At 36.0% G+C, this 23,445-nt stretch overlaps 1 protein-coding gene across 1 annotated transcript; it reads left to right on the top strand.

The window, feature by feature from the left end:
* Nucleotides 1-6,862: 6,862 nt before the first annotated feature.
* LOC116197429 lies at nt 6,863-12,932 on the top strand. Its single transcript, XM_031527574.1, has 6 exons — nt 6,863-7,491; nt 7,811-8,822; nt 10,470-10,916; nt 11,071-11,517; nt 11,629-12,081; nt 12,245-12,932. The coding sequence occupies exons 1-6, from the start codon at nt 6,926-6,928 to the stop codon at nt 12,665-12,667; spliced, it is 3,348 nt and encodes a 1,115-aa protein (XP_031383434.1). The 5' UTR covers nt 6,863-6,925; the 3' UTR covers nt 12,668-12,932.
* Nucleotides 12,933-23,445: the final 10,513 nt, after the last annotated feature.

Raw genomic sequence — 23,445 nt, forward strand, 5'->3', positions numbered from 1 at the left:
ATGCATTTATATACCACATTGCAGCATGAAATAGGCCGGAAGTCTTTCATACGATCAGAATTTTCCTTCTTTGGGGCGAGGGCTATAATCGTGGAGTTTACCTCCCTGCGCAGTTCACCCGTGGAAAAGTAGTGCTGTATAGCTGCGAGAAAGTCTTTATGGACAAATTTCCAAGCGTGCTTGAAAAAATATACCGTGAAGCCATCTGGGCCAGGGGACTTGTCATTCCCCATCGAGAATAAGGCTAATTTGATCTCCTCTTCAGTAATAGGGGAGGACAGAGACTGACATTGGGCATGAGAGACCTTCCTTTGAAGAATAGTGGAAAGTTGTGCAACCGAGATCCCCGCAACGCAATCATCCTTACTTCCCAAAAGGCCCTGATAAAAGCTGACCGCTTCCTCTTTGATTTCCTGCATTCCTTCCAGCTTGGCACCTGAGCTGGAGTAAAGTACCCGTATAGAGGTTCGAGCATTCCTACCTTTTACAGCTTTGTGGAAAAAAGATGTGTTCTGATCCCCCGCTTTTAGCCAAGCCACCCTGGACTTTTGTTTCAGAAGCTTCTCCTCTTTGTCAATGGCTTGTAATAGATCAACCCTTAAATCAATCTCCTTCTTAATGAAATCAGAGGGTACACTGTCATTTTCAAGAATAGTGGCTTGAACCTGAGCAAGTTGAGTTTTCAACTCAGCATCCCCGAATTTAGATCTATTAAAATCCCGCATGTGCCTCTTAAAATTTCTCAGCTTCTTGTATAGCACAGTCATGGGGTTACCTCCCTGTTTCTCAAGCCAAACCCGTTCTACAAGATCCATGTATTCCGGATGTTCAGTCCAGAATGAAAAAATTTGAAAGGTTTAGATCCAGCATTCTCTTTGGCACCGAAACGTAACATGGCAGGACTATGATCAGAGATACCTGGTGAGAGAAATTCCACAGTTGAAGCGAAATCCTGCTGGAACCATGCATCATTAACCAAAGCCCTGTCAATTTTCCTAGCTTGAAAATGTCTCCCTGTCAATTCACCTCCATTTTACTTCCAACAGCAAAGGGTATGCAGTAGGGCCGATAATGTCTCCCATTGTTATTTCGGCCAATCGCCTAGGGAAAACCTGTCTACAAAAAGAACAAAAAAGGGAACGAATTTGTCTCTTTCCTTGGAACGACAGCCTGTGGTTTTCGAAAACACTACAGTGAACGAAAGTATCCAACTGAATCATAAAGAGACAAGACAAAGTGGAGATCTAAACTATTTATTTGCAAGAAGGATAAGAGATTGATTAGAAGAAAATTCAGAAGGTACGTAATGGAGAAGACATTATCGGGAGGGGTAATTGAGCGTTGGTTCTAGGACAGGAATGGACCAAGGGACTAAGAATTGATCACGCTCCTAAAATTTTGACATTATTAGAAAAATTACGTACTATTTTTCAAAGGAAGTACCTTCTCATTTGCCCCCCCAAGTACTCGATTGCATCAACGACCCAAATCCTAGGTCCATCGCTATTTTAGGAGAAGATGGGAGGTGGTAGCGCATTGTTGATGTGGCGAGAAACTGACGAGACTAATGAAGAAATAAAAAAATAATACATTAGAATGTTCGAATCAAAAGAGGGATGATGGCTGAGCGGTCCATACATATATGGCTCGAGGTATTGTGGCTCGCACGGGAATACGGGCGGGGAAGGTGCGGCTCATGCAGATTGTGGCTCGGTCTGTGGTGGACAGAGGATGTGACGGCCGGCCTGGTGGGATATTCAATCTAGTGATTAGGCATTATTTAAAGGCGCAACAAAAACAAAGGACGGTTAACTGGAGGGGGAGGACCTGTAACCGCAAGGGGATTTGGTTTGTTAATGGATTGGATGGGCAAGTGTAAAGAAAAGATTATTACGGTGTGTTTGGTTTCAGAGTTAAAGTAATTTTGATTTTAATTTTAATTTTGATTGTGAAAAAGGACAAATGAGATGGGAGTATAAATTTGACTTGGGAAACGTGTGTTTTTATTGTGTAATTAAAATTTTTGACTTGAGAAATGTGTGTTTTTCTTGTGTAGTGTGTTGAGTTAAAATTAAAGTTAAAGTTAAAATTTTTTAACTTACAATTCAAATAAGGCCTTAATCTTTCCAATTGTTAGACTTGATCCCGAACATAAGGCGAACCTCACTTTTCTTTCTTTTTATTTTTATTTTTATTTATTTATTTATTTAGGTTGATTGAAATATAATAACACCTAATAAGATGTAAATGGAGTTTAGTTATAGGGTACAAGGTATCATGTTTAAGGGGCTAAAGGGCATTAATGGAAATTTCAAAGATAGATGAGGGTATTTTTTAAAATGAAATGTGGAGAAACACAATGAAGTTTCATATTTTTATATATGTAATATATTTGTACAGATATATTTAATTTTTTTTATTTAAATATATCTAGTAGAATTGTAAAGAGTTGTAATATGTAGAGTTGGAAGGACATGCATATATTAATAAGATTGAAAATGATATAACAGTGAGGCACTCTTTCCCAGTGTTCATGAAAAGACACCATTAAATCATTGTTCATGTCTATATATACAACAAATGGTGATTGCGAGAAAAACAAATTGTAGAATGAGAATTATGAAATATATAAAAGGGTAAAATGAGTATTACGAAATGTGTAAATGTAAAAAAGGTAAAACGAGAATTATGAATTGTGAAGAAATACTTTTTGAATTTCATACTTTTATATGTAAAATTAGATTTTTAAAAATAAATTACTTTTATAGAATCATAGAAGTATCAAAAATAGTTTACAAGTATACACAATAATCTTCGAATAATAACCTTCGGTGAAATTGGACTAATTAAATTATTCAGTAATTTTTTTTGAAATTTCTCTTGCAAATTTGATTTTTATATATTTTAATAATCAGTTTCATAAATTTTAATTTCTTTCAAATGCCAATAGTTTATGATTAATTATATATATGATTTAGGGGTTTTTACCTCATGTATCCCATGGTTTCACATTTTGTTCTAATCTATCATATACTTTTAAAAGTGTCAAAAATATCCCATGGTTTATATTTTTTTTCCAAATCTATTCCGCCGTTATATATTCTGTCAACATTTAATGGTCATGCCACTGTGGCCCTTTCACTCGGGATAAATTTGAGAAAAAAAATTAAAACTATGGGATAAATTTGAGAAAAAGATTTGGAGCATACTAATGTTTCATTAATGAAAAATATAACGGCGTGATAGATTTGAAAAAAAAATACAAACCATAGGATATTTTTGACACTTTTAAAAGCATATGATAGATTTAAACAAAAGGTAAAATCATAGGATATATGACATAATTTGCCCTATGATTTATGGATTTTTTTTTAATATAAGTTATATAATAATACTCCATTATATATTTTATCGTTATATAATTACAAATTGATAATTAACACTTTTGAGTACTTAGTGGTGTAACTTTTGAGTTCCCAAAACGCCCTTACTACATATTTTTAATTAACACCAATCATTAAATATGGGTTAAAATGGAAAATATACTTGAATAATTGCTATCCACAACGTCCCCTCTCTTCAAATCTCCCTATTTTCTCTCCCTCCTTCCCCATTCTCTCCCTCTCTCACCTCCCTCACGTTGGAATCCTCAGCTTCCCTTTCTCTCTCATTTCATAATTTTCTTATTTAATTAATTCCATTAATTATTATTTTACTTAATTTCATTACTTATTTAAAATGGCTAAGAAATTCTATACATATTTGAAAATTATTGTGAAAGAAATTATATTTTTTTTATATAAATTCTAATAGAATAAAAGAAGAAAGTTCATGAAACTCCGTGTGTAGCACGGGTACATATCTTGTATAATATATGGATGGATTGATTTGGTATTCAACTTAAATTTATATCAATTCAGTGTTTGCTTTTTATCCATTCATTCTATGAACTTTTAAATAAATTTATTTTAGCATTATTTTTTTCAGTTTATTGAGTGTATCATAAACTTTGTGAGAGTTTCCAAATATTCTAGAAACCTCCTTAACAATTATGCGCGTAACTACTTACTTGTGAAAAAATTTAGAAAAAATTTCTCTATTTTTTAAATTTAATAAAAAATTTTAAATTCCTAAATATAATTAAGCATTTGAAATTTAAAGCCGTAAAACAAAATAATTTTAATCAATGCAATTCGAGAAATATATCTATCCCTATATCTATTATACATGATTAAAGTGGGCTCCCGCGAACTAGAGCTTTACATTCGTCTCAAGAGAGCCTTCTTCATAGGATTTCCGGACATTCCAATTAATTGACTCTTCGAGTCTCCATTATTTAATATGGACATGAACTTTCACAATTATTTCATTAATTTTAATTTTTCATTTTCAATGAAAATCCTCTCCTCTCATACAAAAATAAAAATTATGTTCCAACGGTTGTTAAAAGTTCGAACAACCTCTAGCGTCCGTGCGTAGGCTTTGAGACTAGCTGTATAAATTTTCAGATCAATTTTCTCGTGTGCTTTTTTATTAATAAGTGTATTAAATATTGACATAAAATTATAAAATTTATAAAATTATAAAAGTTATAAAGGTACTCTAAACAAGGTTGTCAAGATTGCAATCCTACCTAACATCGTAAGGGGTTGTAGGATCGAGGATCGCAAGATTGGATCTAGAATTGTAAGATATTACCTTTAATGAGAAAATTTTGATAGGAATATAAATGCATACTTTCTTGAATTTGTCATTTATAACTTTTTTTAGGTTACAAAGGAGGTCAATGGGCTTAGTACAATGAAACATAGTGTCATTTATAATTTTTACTCACCGTTCAAAAGAATCAATCCTTATTCATACGATTTCGAGTCTAAAAAATTACCAATCACAAAAAGAGTTCATAAAATTGCACAAATCATAGTTCACAAATTACCAAAATACAATCCCAATTTAAACTTCGAAAAAAGACATTTTTGATCCTATAAGTTTAGTATTCGGTCATATTTGATCATTTTATTTTTAAAAGTACTGAATTAGTCATATATGTTTGCATCATATGGCAATTTTAGTCTATTTCGTGACTTATAGGACTATAAATGTCTCTCTTTTTTAGAACTTATAAGACCACATTTTGTCATTTTCATTGAAAGCCAACTTATAGGACCAAATTTGTTTTTCAAAACTTATAGGACTAAAATTGTTTTATGAAGCAAACATATAGGACTGATTCGGTAGTGTTAAATCTTATAGGACGAAAATTGACAGAATGCCAAACTTATAGGACCAAAAATATATTTTTCTCGTTTAAAATCACATATTCAAAATATAAATAATAAATAAGAACAAAAAATAAAAATAAACATATCATATGTCATTTAAAGAAGATCTTAATTATCATTGCCTCATTTGTCATTGAATAAATTTTAGTCGGAAAATGAGGTTGGCTCGACCAAAAAATTACTTTAAAATCAGCCGAAGACGCATGGGCTATGATCGGTTGGATCATAAGAGAGAAAAATCAAAGATAGGTCACTTGCACTTAATCCTTGAGTAAAAAATCATTTAATGAGTAAACAAAAAAATGACTTAATGAAATAAGTGATTTTTCTTTTATTCATACCATATTTCCATTACAAAATATTTTCTTATCCTTATCATCCCTCTCCTCTTCCTATACATTTCTTCCCTTAACTAATTAATTATTTAATTTTTAATCATTTAATTTATCAAACACCACCTTAATGTTGTTTGGCCTTTATTTTCTTAACGTGCAACTCTGGTTTTGTCCTTTTATTAATATGCGGGTTGCATTATTCTTTTATAGGATAATTGCACCATATAGCTTAACATTTGAATGAATTCTTAGTTTTAGCCCAAATTTTATTTTTTACCTGAGATATCCAAACATTGACGTGTTGGTTTCACATATATCTCAACGCTAACTTCCCGTCTAAAATTGACGAAATTGCACACATGGCACGTTAATTTTGTAACGTTGCTTACACGTGTTACAAAATTAACGTGCCACGTGTACAATTCCGTCAATTTTAGACGAAAAATTAGCATCGGGATAGATGTGAAACCAACACGTCAATGTTGGGATATCTCAGGTAAAAAATCAAGTTTGGATTAGAACTAAGAATTCATTTAAATGTTAGGCTTTATGGCGCAATTAACCCTTATTTTATTGAACAGATTTAAGTAAATTCCTTTCTTCTCTGAGCAAAAAGAAAAAAAGTAAATTCCTTCCTTCCCGAGCGGCCCTGCTGACTAGAGGGATCAGCTTTACAAAAAGATTACAATAGAAGAAAAAGAAAGTAAGAAAGTGGAGTTTGGTTCACGGATTATTAGATGATAAGGAATGTTAGATTATTGAAAAAATAAACTCGAGAATGTAAGATCTTTAGGAATGTTATGTTATTGTGTCTGGCAAGTATAGTTTATTTGTAGAGAAGTACACAATAACCTAATATTATGGTGTTTGGTGCGAAAAAATAGACTGATATGAAAGATATGTAATTTTATATAATGCCCTTATGATATAATTCTTAGGTGAATAAAATAATTAAAGTTCAAATTTAAAAAGAAAACATTAAAATCTATTTTTTAAAATCTTAATTTTAATGTGAATGAATTTATTTTATTCAATTACAAGTGCTTATACATAATACAAGAATAATATATACCCATACGATTATAATTATTGAATAATAACAAATATTAAAATTTTATTTTATTTACTTATAATAAATTAAGTAATATTTACAAAGGAATCGATTTTCATTTTTAAATAATAAATGGTTGGCCTATCGAGCATACTTTAATTATGAATCTGATTCCCATATCATTGGATAGGCTGAAATTACTCATCTCCTCCCCGTCTTCCGCTACTTGACATCTTTAGCATTTAGCAAATCAAAGGATGCTGCCCTGTCTAAAGAAAAAAAAGAAAAGGATGGAACCCCAACCCCGGCCACCTCCGACTCCGTTATCGCCACGGACACATCAGCTCACTGATTTTACTCAGCCTGACTGGAAGCACGACGTGTTTGTTAGCTTCAGGGGAGAGGATACGAGAAAGGGTTTCGCGTCCCACCTCTTCCACGCCCTGATGCAGGCAGATATCCGCTGCTACCGGGACGTTGAGCAGGCGGAGAGGGGGCAGGTGGTGGGACCTATGCTCATTAGCGCAATCCATCTCTCCCGAATCGCTATCATCATCTTCTCCACCAATTATGCCGACTCCAAGTGGTGCCTCCAGGAACTCGTCGAGATTCTCAAGTGTAACAAGATGTACAGAGATTATGGCCACATGGCAATACCAATTTTCTACAACGTGGAGCCATCCGAAGTTCGGAACCAGTCGGGGAAGTTTGGGAAAGGATTCAATAGGAGTCAGGCCAAGGACCAGACGGAAAAGGAGGCTTGGAGAGCTGCCCTCAGAGAGGCTGGGAGCATTTCATCTTGGCATCTGGACAATGACGCAAGGTGGGTACCCCATAACAAGTTTCTTTTCATTTGTTCATTTATTCATTCATCTTAGGCCGTACGTGCAATCAGAGGATATAAGGAAGCAAACCTACTATAGTTTTCACTTTCAAAACAACGCCAATCTTGCTATTAAATGAGGAGAAATGCAATCATTTTAAGCGGTTCAAATGGATCCACACTTTTTTTCCAGTTTGAGTAATTAAGGTCTCGGGTGTGTGCTACTGCTACACATAAGACTCCCATTCTTATTCCGTGTTCCTTTTTTATGGTTAATAGTGACAGTTTAATGCATACAAAATTATAACTATTACTGTAGGGACGAAGCAGAATTCATTGGGCTCGTTGTGGGCGACCTTTCCAACAGAGTTTTCTATTTTCGGTCTCCCTATTTTACGAGCAATGCAGTGGGATTAGATCACAACGTTGGTCATTTAATCTCAATGTTGAACATCAGGAGTGATGATGTCCGTATGGTCGGGATATACGGTATGGAAGGTATAGGGAAAACTGCAATTGCTAAAGCTATCTGCAGTCGTCTTTATAACAAATTTGAAGGCGTCAGCTTACTTAAGGATATTCGACATGCGGACGAGGAACATAAACTTGTTAACCTACAGAAGCAACTCCTTCAGGATATCTTAAAGATAAAACAAGTCATGTTGTCGGACCGGAAAAACCACAACATGCGTGAGATTAGGACTCGGCTGTCTCAAAAGAAGATACTTCTCGTTCTCGATAACTTAGACAAGAAGGAGCAGTCATACTTTTTCACAGGAGAACGGGATTTCCTCGGACCTGGAAGCAGAATTTTGATAACCACGAGAGACGAGCAACTGCTGGATGACCTCGGAGTCCATGAGAAGTTCATGGTTCTGGGATTGAATCCACAGGACTCGCTGCAACTCTTCTGTCATCATGCATTTGATCAAGGCAATCCCAAGGAAGGTTATGAAGAATTGTCCAGAGGTCTTGTTCATTACGCCGGAGGGATCCCGTCAGCGATTGAGACTTTCACCGATTTTCTTTCCGGCAAAGTGAAAGATGAATGGTATCAGATCCTCGAGAAATTGGTAAAAAATCCTTGCCTTGATTCGCTTGGAGTGTACCTGACATCTGTTTCTTCGATCGTACCCTTCAAATCTGTTGGTCCATGTGGAGGTTCTGGTAGCCCTTATGATGATAGAGCCCATACCACTGTGAGGAAAATCTTTGTCGTCTTCGAATCTGTGATTCATTCGATCACCATAGAGTACGACGATGATGGATGTTTGGTTCGTTCGTGTCCGCATGGTGGATTGTACGCTCCTAGGACCAGCAGAGTTCACCAGGTTAGTCCATTTATATATATATATATATATATTTATATTTATATTTACATAATATATATACTAGATTTATATAGGCGCAGCATAGTACGAAATTTTAGTTGATAATCAATAGAAAAAAAAGTTCATTATATTATTTCCATTAAAACTTGAGAAAGTTTCGCTTTTGAAGTTTTACCTCTATTTGTTTTTTATGAAATATATAACATGCCGAATCATCTAAAGTTTTGTTCTATTAAAAAGAACTTATAAATTTTACTTATATAAAAAATAAACTTTAGAAATTCTGATATATATATATATATGTAAAGAATGGGGAACTAGTTGTGCCTGAGAGAAGAATGCATGCAGTGGTTCACTGAAGATAAATATTTTTTTTTAAGAATTATCTTAATTTATATGTCATACTATATAAAAGCTAACATTTTGTCCGCTAAATTAATTTAATTCTCAATATTCCTACTTAAAATAGCATGATCATAATATAATGGACATTAAGTGGCCCGGTAATTTTAAAAGTATCTCTTGGTCACAGTCAAATCAATGCACAAGTAATAATTAGTCTCGGTCAATTAGCTGGCATAATCTTGCATATTCAAAAGAATGAAATATTTCTAGCATCACAAATAAAAAGAGCCTAGTTAAAATAGACGAAAGGCCTGTGTTATGCACGGCTATCGATTTGATGGGCATATTAACAAATTGGTGATAACTATTGAATCGGAAAAATAAGTAAAATAACATTGCAGTCTCTGACTAAGATCTATACTAAGACTAATTTTTATTTTTTTCATTTGCAATTGTATTTTTGATTAAATTTTATTTCTTATTGATCATATCTTAGTTCCTTTATTTTTCTCATGAAGCAATATACAAGAAAAGTGAGTTCCCCGTAATTCATAGGGTAAAATAATTTTTGTTTGGTTCATTCCAAGGGTATGTGTAACCACGAAATGTGATTTTTTTTTACTTCTTTAACAATATATATTATATATGACTTTTTTGCTACTATAACATAAAAAACCTTTGGAATTCAAAATGTGGCTTAATAATATCATGTGACTTATCTTGTTATGATCGGAGGGAACTCTAAAAGTCATTCAACTACGGACTATCTAAATCTTATATGGCATCATCTGATAATTTGATCTAACTTTTATAATTATATATAGATATAAATTGGAGATAGAAAATATTTTGTTTATACTTAATAAAAAATATTACTGAAGTGCGTTGATTTAGGTGATTCAGCTCGTATTTCTCTTAAGTAAAATTTTAGATTCGGATATTGTGAATGGAGAAAATCTCGAAATGGAAGAATTGTACCCTTTGGGGGCTGACTCAATTCCAACATGAACTATTCGGGGCTTTGCGGTGAAAACTAGGAAGAATAAATTTTAATTAATTAAAAAATGTAAAATTTATTGTTAAGAAAAAAATAAGCAGCAGGGTGGGTGCCTAGCATGGGGAAGCCCACCTTGCTCGCCATACATGAGAAAAATGGGACCAGTAGTCATTACATAGTCAATAGTCAATTGTTTATATGATATATTATCCTCTACCCATATATGTATATATCAACTCATCTGCGAGCTATTCTACTATGAATGCATCCTCAGGGAAGTTAATTTCATATTCAAATGTTTGCAGGTTGCACTAGATTATCCAAATGAGTTCTTGATTTCAATCTCAGGATACATTGCAGAAAATTATGGATTCAGAGTAATCCGGTCACTCAGGTTCCATAGTAATAGACGAATGTATGGACCGTTCGGTGAAGAAACGGGAACAGCTTTCACCATTCCCCCAGTCGATAACGGAAGGATCATCGGGTTTTTCGGAAATTGTGATAGTACATTCCTTGATTCCATTGGAGCTCATTTTGGACCAGTTCCCCATCCATATCCATTCAATTCCATGACAGACTTTGACAGTGAAAGTGAAACCTGGGATAACAAAAAGCATATGGATATACGGCAAATCGATGTGGTGTCATCTGCTTCAGTGATCGAGTCCATCAGCGTCTTATATGATAATTATGGGCATCCACTTGGTCCCTTCACACACGGTAGAGCTGCTGGAGGCGAAAAACACACTGTAAGTTCTGCTCAAGTATGTAGTATTCTAATATTGTACATATAGGTATATCGATAAATCTGTCAAAATTTAAATGGATCCATAAGTAATTGTGGATATATGGCCAACGCAAAAGTTTGAACTGATAGATGGCGATATCTATGCTCATGTACAGATTAAGCTGGACTATCCGTATGAGTATTTGACATCTATATCTGGATATATGGATAAAGTATTAGGTAAAGAACGAGTCCGATCTCTCACATTTCAAAGCAACAAGAGGAAGTACGGACCCTTTGGACAAGAAAAAGGAAGGCATTTTCCAGTCCAATGGAACAGTGGGAAGATTGTGGGATTCTTTGGACAAGTTAATGATGATTCCCAGCTTGAGTCCATCAGAGCGCATCTTGAACTAGTTTCTCATATACATCCCTTCAGGAACGCTGGTCCATTCGGAGACGAAGGTGGTCGCCCGTGGGATGATGGAAATAATAGCAATTTAAGGAAAATAGTTCTTTCTTGGGGACGGGTCATCAATTCCATCTGGTGTGTCTATGAGAAAGATGGGATCATCGTGGAAGGATGCAGACACGGAAGAACTAGTGGATCAAATGAATTTACAGTTAATTACTTCGATATAAATATCTTTCACTTTTCTTTTCTAGAGCAGTTTGGGAGGTCGGAGTTCGTTTTATTAACTAACTAGTTTCTTTGTGATCTCTAACATTTTCAGATCGAATTAGATTACACAAATGGTGAATACATTAGCATGTTGTCCGGATATTATGGAAAAGTGGAGGGTGTCAATTGTATTATATCTCTCAGGTTTCAAAGTAACATCAGGGCATATGGACATTTTGGAGGAGATGAGAGAAGAATAAATGGGACGTTCTTCAGGACTCCATGGAACATTGGCATGATAAATGGATTTTATGGAAGGAGTGGACGCAGTTTTCTTAACGCAATTGGAGCACATTTCGCACCAGTTTATCATAAACTTCCGCTCAAGGCTATTGGACCCTTTGGAGATGACAGCAGGCATCAATGGGATGATGGGAAACATACTGGAATAAGACAGATTAATCTTCGAATGGGGCAGATACTTGATTCCATCAAATGCATATATGACGATAATGGAAATGTTGTGGAAGGTTCGAAGCACGGAGGAGACGGTGGAATTCCTTTTGTAAGTTGCTTGTACTTTTTCATTTCTCTTATGTATCGGGCAATTCGCTATTAAGTGCATCCTTGGCGAGAGTGAACGGAAACGGAAAATTTTTGCAAAGTTAACCAAAGAATCATTATACATTTACCATTTTAAACTTATGCTTTTACTTATTCGTTTGCAGGAAATTAAATTTGATTATCCAGGTGAATATTTGAAGTCAATATCTGGACATATTGGACAGTTAGGGAGTCATGTTTGCGTCAGATCACTCACACTTGGAACCAACAGAAGGACAATTGGACCGTTTGGCAGCGAGGACGGAACACCGTTTTCTTTTACATCGAATAACGGCAAAATAGTTGGATTTTTCGGAAGCACCTCTGCTTATCTTCATTCAATTGGCATGCACGTCGAACTCTTCTCGGATGACCAGCCTATCGAGGAAAATACTCCAGGGAGAATTCGAGAAACAACCCCAAGACTTCGGGAAGGAAATCAGGAGTCCCATTTTGAGGAAAGTAACCAAGAGAAGAGTCTGGCGATAATTTCATCACAGAATGGCTCCTCTGATGGTTCCAAAATGAGCAGCGGCGACAGCACATAATGGAAAAAATTGGGCAACTATCGTATCATAGTCTTCCCATTTAATGTGTTGATTTCTTCCTGTCTTTGCTCTTTTGTTTTCGTCAGTAGCGTACATTTGCTTATATACCCAGTACGGCATAATTGTAATGTCAAGTTAGAATACAAAATCATTCAACCAAAGTTACCGTCAGCACTCTGATTGATTGGGTTTCATTCAATTATGTGCTGGTTTGAGCCAAAATAAGCATAAGGATGGAGTCTATGCATATCAGGTTTGCCGTATCTGTCTCATTCCATTATTTGCAGCCGTTTTGTACTGCTTTTCTATCGTACCTTATGCTTCCAAATATCTTTGTACTCGTGAACAATCCTTCAACTAAGCACACACTGATTTTGGCCACAATTACGTAATTCCATGCTTAGGACCAGCGTAGGTGGGTCCATGTAATAAAATATAAACCACAGGGGAAGAGATTGTTGAATCTTATGTTAAAAACTAACATATACAAGAGCAAGAGTTTGGCATGTCGATGGACCAAATCTCCGGCCCTTTGAGTAAAAATAAATCAGCACCCAAGAGATCCAGAGCCAGAAGGAGTGAAGGACCCCGCATTGTTGAATAATATCCATCAAGGAGCCTAAAGAGCACAAGAGATGCTCCACTGATATTACTTTGTCTCTAGGTCGTAACCTGGCAGCTTCTTTCTTCAGCACAATCACGGTAGTCTAATTTATCTTGCCCTTGCATTCTTCTCATCGCCTTTCCATAAGAAGGCCGTGCACTTTTGTTCGACCTGCTGCTTCATTGCCTTCTTGGGCAACAAAAAAAGTATTACACTGAGGAGGGAGTTCAGAATGGTCATATTAAGTTGTAATCTACCCGCGTAGGACAGGTGGTTTAGAGGCCCAGCTGCTGTTGCCATGAGCAATTTTGTCCCGAAGGGGCTCGCGGTCTTTATCTGAAAAGCTTTCTGACATCAGTGGAACTCCAAGATATCAAACTAGTAGCCTGACTGTCGTGAAGCTTGTCTCACAGAAAATACAAATCCATACTGGCCCGTGCGTGAGGGGAGTATCAGAGAATAAATAAAGAAATATAACACGTCATGTCTAACAAGTCATGTATGGAGAAAGCTGTTGGAGAAAATTGGGGAGTGTGAGAGGACAAAATGTCCCGCACCAGTTGAAAAGAAAAAATAGAGAAAGATTATAAATGACAGGCCTAGTAATCCGTTAGTTTAAGCTTTTGGGTTGCAGATGTGCTTAAATCCGAATTAGGCCCATTTTATTTGAAAATTTATCCAACTGGTATCATAGCCCATGGTTATAATCTTGGGCATGTAGATCGCCTTCGTGCTGTGAAGTGAGCATAACGTGTGTGTATGCGCGGTCCGTATGACCCGTAGGCTCGAGTGTAAGCGTAGAACAAGTATCCATTGTGTCCGATGTCAGGACTTCAAAGTGAGGGCGGGAATGATTAAGTCGTGTGCATATGAGTGGTCCTGTCGAGTGATTTAGGTCACGTGATACCACGTGAGGCAGGGACATTGGCTTAAGCTTTTGGGTTGCATATGCGCTCGAGTCCGAATTAGGCTCATTTTATTTGAAAAATTTATCCAACAAAAGCCCAGAAAGTTCATATACTGCTTTAAGATTAAACATTCACAAATTGAACTGGAGCAATCCAAAAAAGTTCAGGAGGGGCTGATCTGGAACACCCCCATAAAGTTTAAGAAAATTGTGTTGAAAGCACCTTACAAACTCAGGGGCTGATCTATAAAGTTTAGAAACTGTGGTGAAAATATTTAAAACATGCTGGACAGGATTGAAACTGATGCTTAGTTAACATTTAATGCTGGACAGGATTGAAACTCCTTTTTCGTCTCTCGAAATGGCATTGTACTTTGGTCCCTGTACCTCCAACGCTCAAGTCCACGATCTATTTCGGCATGGCAATAGATCAAATTTTATTTCTCTATGCATGTCTGAGGGTTACCCTTGTAACAATATCTGCTCAATAGATCAAATGTTGGGCTTTGCCGGACATCATTTGAAGGGTTAAGTAAATAGATAGCAGATCGTGGACGCTTACATGCTTTGCACATTATTTAAGTAAAAGCTACTGTTTTCCTTATATGGATGAACAATGTCTGCAGAGTGCGTAGCACAAGGTATTGTACAAAGCCACATGAATTAGAAGTCAAAAGTAAGATAATGACAATTACATGTTTTACACACCATTCGGCTTATGCAGCTAATTCATTCAGCTTCGGAGAAGACGATTGCCATCAACCAAGTAACAGAGCAAAGTTTACGGTAAGTCCAGCTACTTAGTATTCTATAGAGAAAACTAATAAAATAGTCATTGAAAGATTTTAAAACTAACAAATTACTACTTGAAAGATTTTTGAAACAAAATGATCATTGAAATACAAGTATCCATAATATTTTGGTACTACCATTAAAAATCCGTAAGTACCGTACTATCGTTAAAAATCTATAAGTGCCGTTACGGAAAAATGACATGGACACTTATGTGGCATCTAATAGACAAATGGCCCCGATAAACGTTGCACTTCATCATGTACATCGTCGTTTTTGTCCTCCCGTTTAAAAAAAAAGATCTGGTCCAAACGACGCCGTCCTAGGTCCCGTCCCCTTCCCCAACCGAACGATGTCATCCTTCCTATCCCCTCCCCCCATCGAATGACGTCGTCACTGTCATCCCCTTCCTCCCTCATCTGCAATCAAAATGAGGCAAGCTGTTGAAATTAGGGATTTCACAGGAGATCTCAGATTGAAACATGGGGACACTGTGGAAGCCGTATCCGGATATTGAAAGGACATGGTGGGCTTTATGGGAGAAGGTCTTGAGCTGGCAATGCTTGGAGTGGAAGGTACTCTCTCTCTCTCTCTCCCACTCCATCCTCATTACTTCCGGGGGAGGAAGAAATTTGACTTTCCCTGTACGAACGCTCTTTATCTTGCTAAGAACAATCAGCCTCTGAGGATCATTCCTGGTCCTATTTGGACCCACCACTCGTGTTCTGTAGCGCTGGTTCATGTTGGAGATATTTGATGATCCATTCAACTTGGTGTTCCCATTAGAATCATACTTTGGTGGATTCGCTTCCTTCTTGGCTTGACATGCTTCACAGACCCAAACTTCAGGAAGTTTGGGAAGAGAAACCTTCGTGCAATAACTAAATACAGGAAAGAAATGAACTATTATGTAGGAGAATGCGCTATCATGTATCATGCTGGAGTGAGCAAAAGAAAGAAGTTTTGAGACTTCAAAATTCTTCATCTTTTTGCACCGTCCATGAATTGGACATGTATATGGATAAAATACATGCTGCATGAGCAAGAGAAATCAGTGAAAGCTGTGGCTTCAAACATGGAAAAATAGCACATGTATAAGAAAGGATAGTCAAGGCTTTTCAATAGCTTAATGCCTAACCGGAGTTTCTCATTATCAAAGCAACAAGAAAGGCAGGAGAAAAGTAAATGGGGAGTTGATCTCACTTGTGCTCACGAGCTCTACATTGAGAGCATGTCATAATCTGCAGATTTGCACGAGCAAATTTCACAAGGTTCTTCTTCCGTTTGTTCTTTGCGCTAAAAACAAAAGAATGAACAGAGTTGAAGAAATCAGATAAACTTGATTGATTTTACTTATTTATTTGTGTCCAGCTAATAATATAGCTAACTCTAATGCAAAAGTAACAGAGAGATTACACCACAACCAAATCGGAGGCAAGTCTATCGCCAACTTGAACAGGATTAAAAGTTCCGTTTATACATGTAAGTGGAAAGCGAAGATAACTCCATTCCTTTGAATTCGAAACTCATGGAGCTTTTTGATAAGTACGAAACTCATGGAGCTAGAACAGGTGGAGGAGATGAACAATATAAGTAAGATTTCTCTCATGAATTAATTTATAGCTGAACTTTCAACGAGAAAGCCTAGTCTGGAATCAAATCTGGCAGCAAATGGACAATGTCTGTTCCCTCAGTTGCAGTCACATGACGAAACAGACCGATGACTTGATTGTTTGGATCTTTTGAACATGAAATCTTAAGCACCTATAGCTGTAATTTCCTGTTTGTCTTTTCCGTTCAATCGGTTCCTCTTGGATCGAAACAAATTCGCTCCTGGAGCTTCCGGGTGGTGAAGCTGAGGATCTCAGCTTCTTCGGCAAAACTTGCCGATGCTTCTCTAGGGAGTGTGGGTTCACTTACATTAGTGGACAATCTCAATTTGCAACTCAGCCCCTTTGGGTTGTATTTGGTCGAGACATTGATTGGGCAAGCTCCACAGCTGCTTATTTTTGTTTCGAACTCGGATTTGTGCGTGGATATTTGGTGGAGAGCTCAAAGCGGCTAAATCCCCGAGCCATTAGATCATCTGAGGCGCACTTTGATTTTGTGAATTGGAAACCTAACCGCCGTTCCATTTGCAGACTTTCAAGGCTGTGGGACTATGCTTTGTATTGGTAGAGCTCGCTAGTGACGCGCCAATATTTCTTGAAATTGCTTCTTGACACTTCTGAAATTTCCTTACGTGTTGACAATTAGGTGAACAAAATAATTAAAGTTAAAATTTAAAAAGAAAACATTAAAAATCTATTTTTTTAGATGATGTGAATAAATTTATTTTATTCAATTACAAGTGCTTATACATAATACAAGAATAATATATACCCATACCATTATACTTACTGAATAATAACAAATATTAAAATTTTATTTTATTTACTTTAAGTAATATTTACAAAGGAATCGATTTCATTTTTAAATAATAAATTGTCATGTCCCGAAATTTCAGCCGAATTTTCCCTAAATTTCTTGATATCCCTTATCAAATAACTATTCATATAACAACATGCGTTCCATAAATTCCAAAATATATATAACCGATCTAGCAAACTCTAATATGTATATATATACTTCTGAAGAGATACTTTTTCTCACCTACATTAGTAATCCAACTAAATAAAAGTTTCAGGTCGTAACATATTCAAATACATTCTATGCAAAAAGAATACTTATCAAATAATTAAGACCCCTACCTAGTCCTCCAAGCTGATCCCCGATGTCCACAAAAAGTTCTCTTGTACTGCTAGTCTAGTGTGAACTGCATCTCAGTAAGTACTAAATTCTAAAATAAAATGAATTATTATGAAATAAATATTTAATTGCAAATAACCAAATATTCAAATAAATAATACCATCACATTCAATTCAACTATAAGCTCGCTGCACACATATAAAATATATCTATATATATATATATCATATTAATAATTATTTTCAATATAGTAAGTAAATTTCAATCCTACTAACAAATACACACAACTCTTCTCTAATATCAAATATCACATAAGTATCAACTATTCATTCATTTAGCGTTCCATAGCAAATCACTACACAATCACTTGACGGAGCAAGCACTAGCATCCCTCCTGCATTCAAGTACAAGAATATATCCAACAAGCTCAACAATCATCACATCCATCTAATCAATCTGAAGAAACAAGGCACAACACTAGTCAAACAATATAACCATAGGGTCGCATTTTCTTGCGACAAGTTAGGACGATACCGTGACCCCGTACATCTCATTCAGGCCCCCTTTTTTTCTATTCCGCTGAGTCCAATGGTCATTCAAGCCCCATTTTCTATTCCGCTGAGTCTAGCGGCCATTCAGGCCCTATTTTTTATTCCGCCGGGTCTAGTGGCCGTTCGAGCTCCATTTTCTATTCCGCCGGGTCCAATTGTCATTTGGTTATAATCAAGTAATATCATTATACACAAGCACAATCAAAATCACATTACAATGGTATCACACTATCATCACGTATGTCATACATCACATCACATATCTCAAGTCAAAATGAAACATATAAAGACAATATCTCTCAAATCCTTTCACGCAACCTATCAAGACCATTTCTTAATCTCTAACTATCATGATATTATTCTTAAATAATTTATATAACTATAATACATCATTTTATAAGGGAATAGAGTACTCGCATAATATATATATATATATATCGATATATATAATTCCACAATGGAATGAAGTACTCATTGAAATCCCTAGAAAGATAGCAAACTGAGTCAACCCTTCAAAGTGCAAGGATTCAGTCTCCACAATCCCTATTATTTGCAAGCATTAGATTAGATAATAAAAATATAGCACCATCATATAGACTTCCGGTACCTCTCACAATCTTCTTTAGAGCCTATTATTTCCAATAAGTCTCGATTTATATATACATGTATCATATTCATTAGGTCAATTTCTCGCCTATGTCAAAAACTACTTACAGTAATCTCCATAATTCCCATTTAAACAAAACCGATTGCTCTTGTCAATTTCAAGGTAAATGAGAGATTCATAAAAGAACAAATACATAAGAGCACCAAAACCGTATCAAAAGCTAAAGAAGACCGCCATATATTCCAAATAACTAATTAAGTAAACTCCATCTTTAATTTCTATCAACATTATCAACCAATCAATACCTATTTGTCTTATTCCTCAAATCACCCTTTAACAAGGTTGACTTATCTATTAATTTTCTTTTGACAATGCAAAGGTTCTGTGAGCACCATTTGGCCTTAATGAACATTACAATGACCTTAACATGAAGTTAAACCTCAAATTAAGGGAAAGAGAAAAGGATTATGATTTCTGCATGCACGCCTTGGCAAATCTTAGAAAGCAGATAATGACTTAGAAACCAATGGGCAAATGGAAAATGTCAGAAACTGAACTCACAATCGAACCTTCTTTTATTTAGATCTAAATACAGATATTGCAGCTAGAGGACCACAATCCATTTTGGCAATTGATAGTGTAACCCTTGAGCCATGGAGATATATCTGGAAAATAACAAAATCAAAATATCTCTCGTAAAAGTACATGACCGGGAAAAAGAAGCAAAAGAAGGAAAGAGTTCTATATATTTGGAAATAAGAAAACTCATTTGAAGACTAACTTTTATAAGATAGATCACAGACACTTGAAACCAACCCCATCAGCGAAAATTACAAGAGCCCAAGAGCGACAATACATTACATATTGCACAATATCACTTAATTTGAATATGTACCTTTTCTTTCCCACAAGCCCCACTCTTTTTCAATACCAAGACATGATTGCATAAGAGATAAATATTTATTAGTGTGTTAACTGAAAGAATCACTGAAACTTGATGATTTGAGATGCTCTTGTGTTTTGAATGTATTAGGAAACATTACAGTAATTTAACGATTATTATGAACTTATGCTCTTGCATTGAACTACTGACATCCCTTTGTTCCCGTTTCAGCTATCTCACCCGACAAAACAAAAAGGAAATTCACACTACATACCTGAAATTGATCGAAAATCAAACCAGAGAGCAAAGTCGAGCCCTTCCTTGCCATCTCGACTCTCCTTTCTCTCTCTCTCTCTCTACATTGCTCTGCTTCCGTTTCTTCCCCCCCCCCCCCCCCCCCCCCCCCCCCCCCCCCAAAGCTGAAACAGAGCAGGACAAGTAAGGAAAAAAAAGAAAGAAATGGCAGTGGAAATGGGGGGCAAGAATTTGGGCCACGTGGAGCCCCATGCGTCCATTCTCTCTCTCTCTCTCTTAAATAATATATATATATATATATATACATACATACATATACGAGCATATGTACATGTATTCTATTTGAAACAAAATGTCAGGTCTCACATAATTAAAAAATATATTATTACTGAGGAGAAAGCTTTTTCTTCAGGAAAAACACATCTGTGGTGGGAATCACTTTCTCACTGATAGACGAAAATTCTCGGAGCCCGAGAATCCTAATAATTCGGGGCTCCCGGGCCCCACTCTCACCGCAAACATGAGGTTGTTTGTGGGATTCTAATCGCGCGTGCAATTGAATCCTAATTCAGATGAATGGCCTATACGATAGTTTTGGAATACATTTGCTCGCGTCCCCTCAGTGTTTCACCTGTCCGGTGCAGTGTATTCAATGTAATTAGATTTCATTTCAGCTGATTGGGTCGATATATAAAATGAACCATTGTAAAATCCGATGTTTCGGTCTACACATATCATTTTAATTTTATAATATTTACATATGCAAATAAATGGGGCTTATAAATTTATTATGGTCTAAGCCCGGAAAGCCCAATCAACCTCATTTCCTTCTAGATTAATCTCTACCCCACGGCCATACCTATGTCTAGATAATATTATTTTTATTGAGGGGCTTTTGGGGGTTCTTTGCTCTGCTCGAGCAGAAGAAACGATAAGATAGAAGAGAGAACAGGAGGAAGCGGGAGGAATTTGCAGGAGCATGAGAAGCTCCGTGCATGTTTGTGCAAACCCGGCACTGCGGTCACTTTCTCCCTTCCGACCTCTCTTTCTCAGGTACTTGTTAGTTATCTTTTCTTTCTTTTTGTCCCTCTGTGGTCGCAATAAACTAGCGAGCAGAGACGAAAAAAAAAAGAAAAAGAAAAAAAGAAATCAGAATTTAACCGTAGCAAAAAAATTCTTCTGGTTGGATCTTGTTTCTGAACAGCTACCAGAACGGCCGGTTTTTCCCTTTGTTTTCAGTTAATGGGGTGTAGATTCAAGCTAAAGAATATTCGAAATTGATTGCATTCTTATTGAGGTGAATTTTGATGATGATATATTGAAAATGAGGAGACAGATAGGGAAGAGAGGGAGAGAGAGAAATATCGAGAGAGAGAGAGAGAGAGAGAGAGAGAGAGCATGTTCGAGAGGTAGCAAAGTAGAGAAGAAGTACGTGAGCTCGATTGAATGCTTAGGCTGGGGTTTATGGAAGGGGAAGAAGAAAGGAGAACCAAGAGGAAGAACGAAGAGAGGAAGTGTGAGAAGGAGACAGAGAAAGAGACGAGGGTGTGACGAAGAGCCGGGAGGGCATTGACTTGAGGGAGAACTAGGGAGACTATTAAAGGAGAATTGAGAGTGACAATGGGATAGAGCAAGCAAAGGTACGGCGGATGGAAGTGAAGAGCATCGAATAGGGAAAAGTTTAGCTTACATTGAACTAGTTTTTGGGCTATCTTAGGTACATTACTGATCTTGCTTATATAAGTTTCTTTCATTGATCATGTTATTCTTGATATGAAATTGATGGAATGGGTCTTTTGAGTTGGAGATTGATTTCTATTTGAGGTGGAAGTGTTGACGCTCTTGAGCCTTGTGGAGATATTTGATTTTTTTTTTCTTTTGCTGCTATAGCTTGATTATTTTGTAGATATTCTGCTGAGTTAAAATCTTTAGTTGGGTTCATGAAGTAATCGAGAAAGTTATCATTTGCTTAGAGATATTGATATTAATTTTATTTTCAATTAGATCATGGAACTGCCCTGCTAGTAACTGATCTATGGTTTTTGTTTCTTTTGAGTGGTGCTACTCTATTTGTTGTTAAGTTAAGCTTCATTTGCTAAATTATTACTCTTGTGAAGGCAGGGTAAAGCTTATAGACTCATTTAGATTATTGATGCTTTGGGGTACAGATTATTGAGCTTAGAGTTTTGAGACATCATTTTATTCAATCGTGTCTTTTCCTTGGTGAATCATTTTTGGTGTTAGGTGAGTACTTCATTCCATTATGAAATGATATATATATATATATATATGTATACATATATATTATGTGAGTACTCTATTCCCTTGTGAACTGATGTAGTATAGTTATATAAATTATTTAAGAAAAATATTGTGATAGTTAGAGATTAAGAAATCGGTCTTATTATGTTGTGTGAAATGATTTGAGATATATTGCCCTCTTATGTTTCATGTTGACATAAGATATGCGGTGTGATTGTATATATTGATTGTATATGAGATATGTGATGATATTGTGATAAATTGGGAATAGGAAATGGGTATGGATATATGAAGTGAGATGGCATGGTTGCAATTGTTTATGCTTGTAATTGTTGTTTGATTATAGCCATGAGACCGCTGATCTGGAGGTATATAAATAGGACGCCGAGACCGCTGATCCGGCGGGATACAAAAAGGGACGCCTAGACCGCTGATCTGGCGGGATATAAAATGGACACCTAGACTCCTACTGTCGAAGGATAATGGGCAGCCTCCGCTTATGATAAATGAAATGAGGAATTTATGGATATGAGTGCGGGGTCACGGTACCGTCACTACTCTGTTGCGAGGAAATGCAACCCTATGGCTATATTGATTGATTGTGCTGTATATTGTTTGTATGATCTGATTGCTATAAATGTGATGATTGTTGAGGTTGTCTGAAGATGTTCTGTGAAAATCATGTTGTTGCTAGAGCTTGATCTGTTATGTGATTGTGTTGTGAGGTTTATGGAATGCTAATGAATGGATATTTAATATTTATATGATATTAGATATTAGAGAAATAGTTGGAAGAGTTGTGTGTATTTGTTATTAGTAGAACTTAATTTAATTACTATATTGGATATGATTATTATTGTAGTTTGTATCTATACATATATATATATACACTGTGTAATTGTGCGAGTGAGCTGATAGTTGTATTGGATGAGATTGTATCATTTATTTGCATATTTGCTTGTTTGAAATTAAATACTTATTTAATAATAAGTCATTTTGCTTTGGAATATAGTACTCATTGAGATGCAGCTCACACTCTGCATATATTTTTCAGATGAACTAGGAGCTATACTAGCAGCACATGAGAGCGCTTTTGATATCGGGGATTGGCTTGGAGGACTAGGTAGAAACGTTAGTTATTTTATAAGTTATTTTTTTTGTATGGAGT

The sequence above is a fragment of the Punica granatum genome, chromosome 2 (genome assembly GCF_007655135.1).
Source record: "Punica granatum isolate Tunisia-2019 chromosome 2, ASM765513v2, whole genome shotgun sequence".
Classification (NCBI taxonomy): Eukaryota; Viridiplantae; Streptophyta; class Magnoliopsida; order Myrtales; family Lythraceae; genus Punica; species Punica granatum.

Coding starts and splice junctions, on each gene's coding strand:
- LOC116197429 (XM_031527574.1), top strand. CDS start 6,926: ATGCTGCCCTGTCTAAAGAAAAAAAAGAAAAGGATGGAACCCCAACCC. Junction 8,823..10,469: donor GGACCAGCAGAGTTCACCAG/GTTAGTCCATTT, acceptor AAATGTTTGCAG/GTTGCACTAGATTATCCAAA. Junction 10,917..11,070: donor CTGGAGGCGAAAAACACACT/GTAAGTTCTGCT, acceptor GCTCATGTACAG/ATTAAGCTGGACTATCCGTA.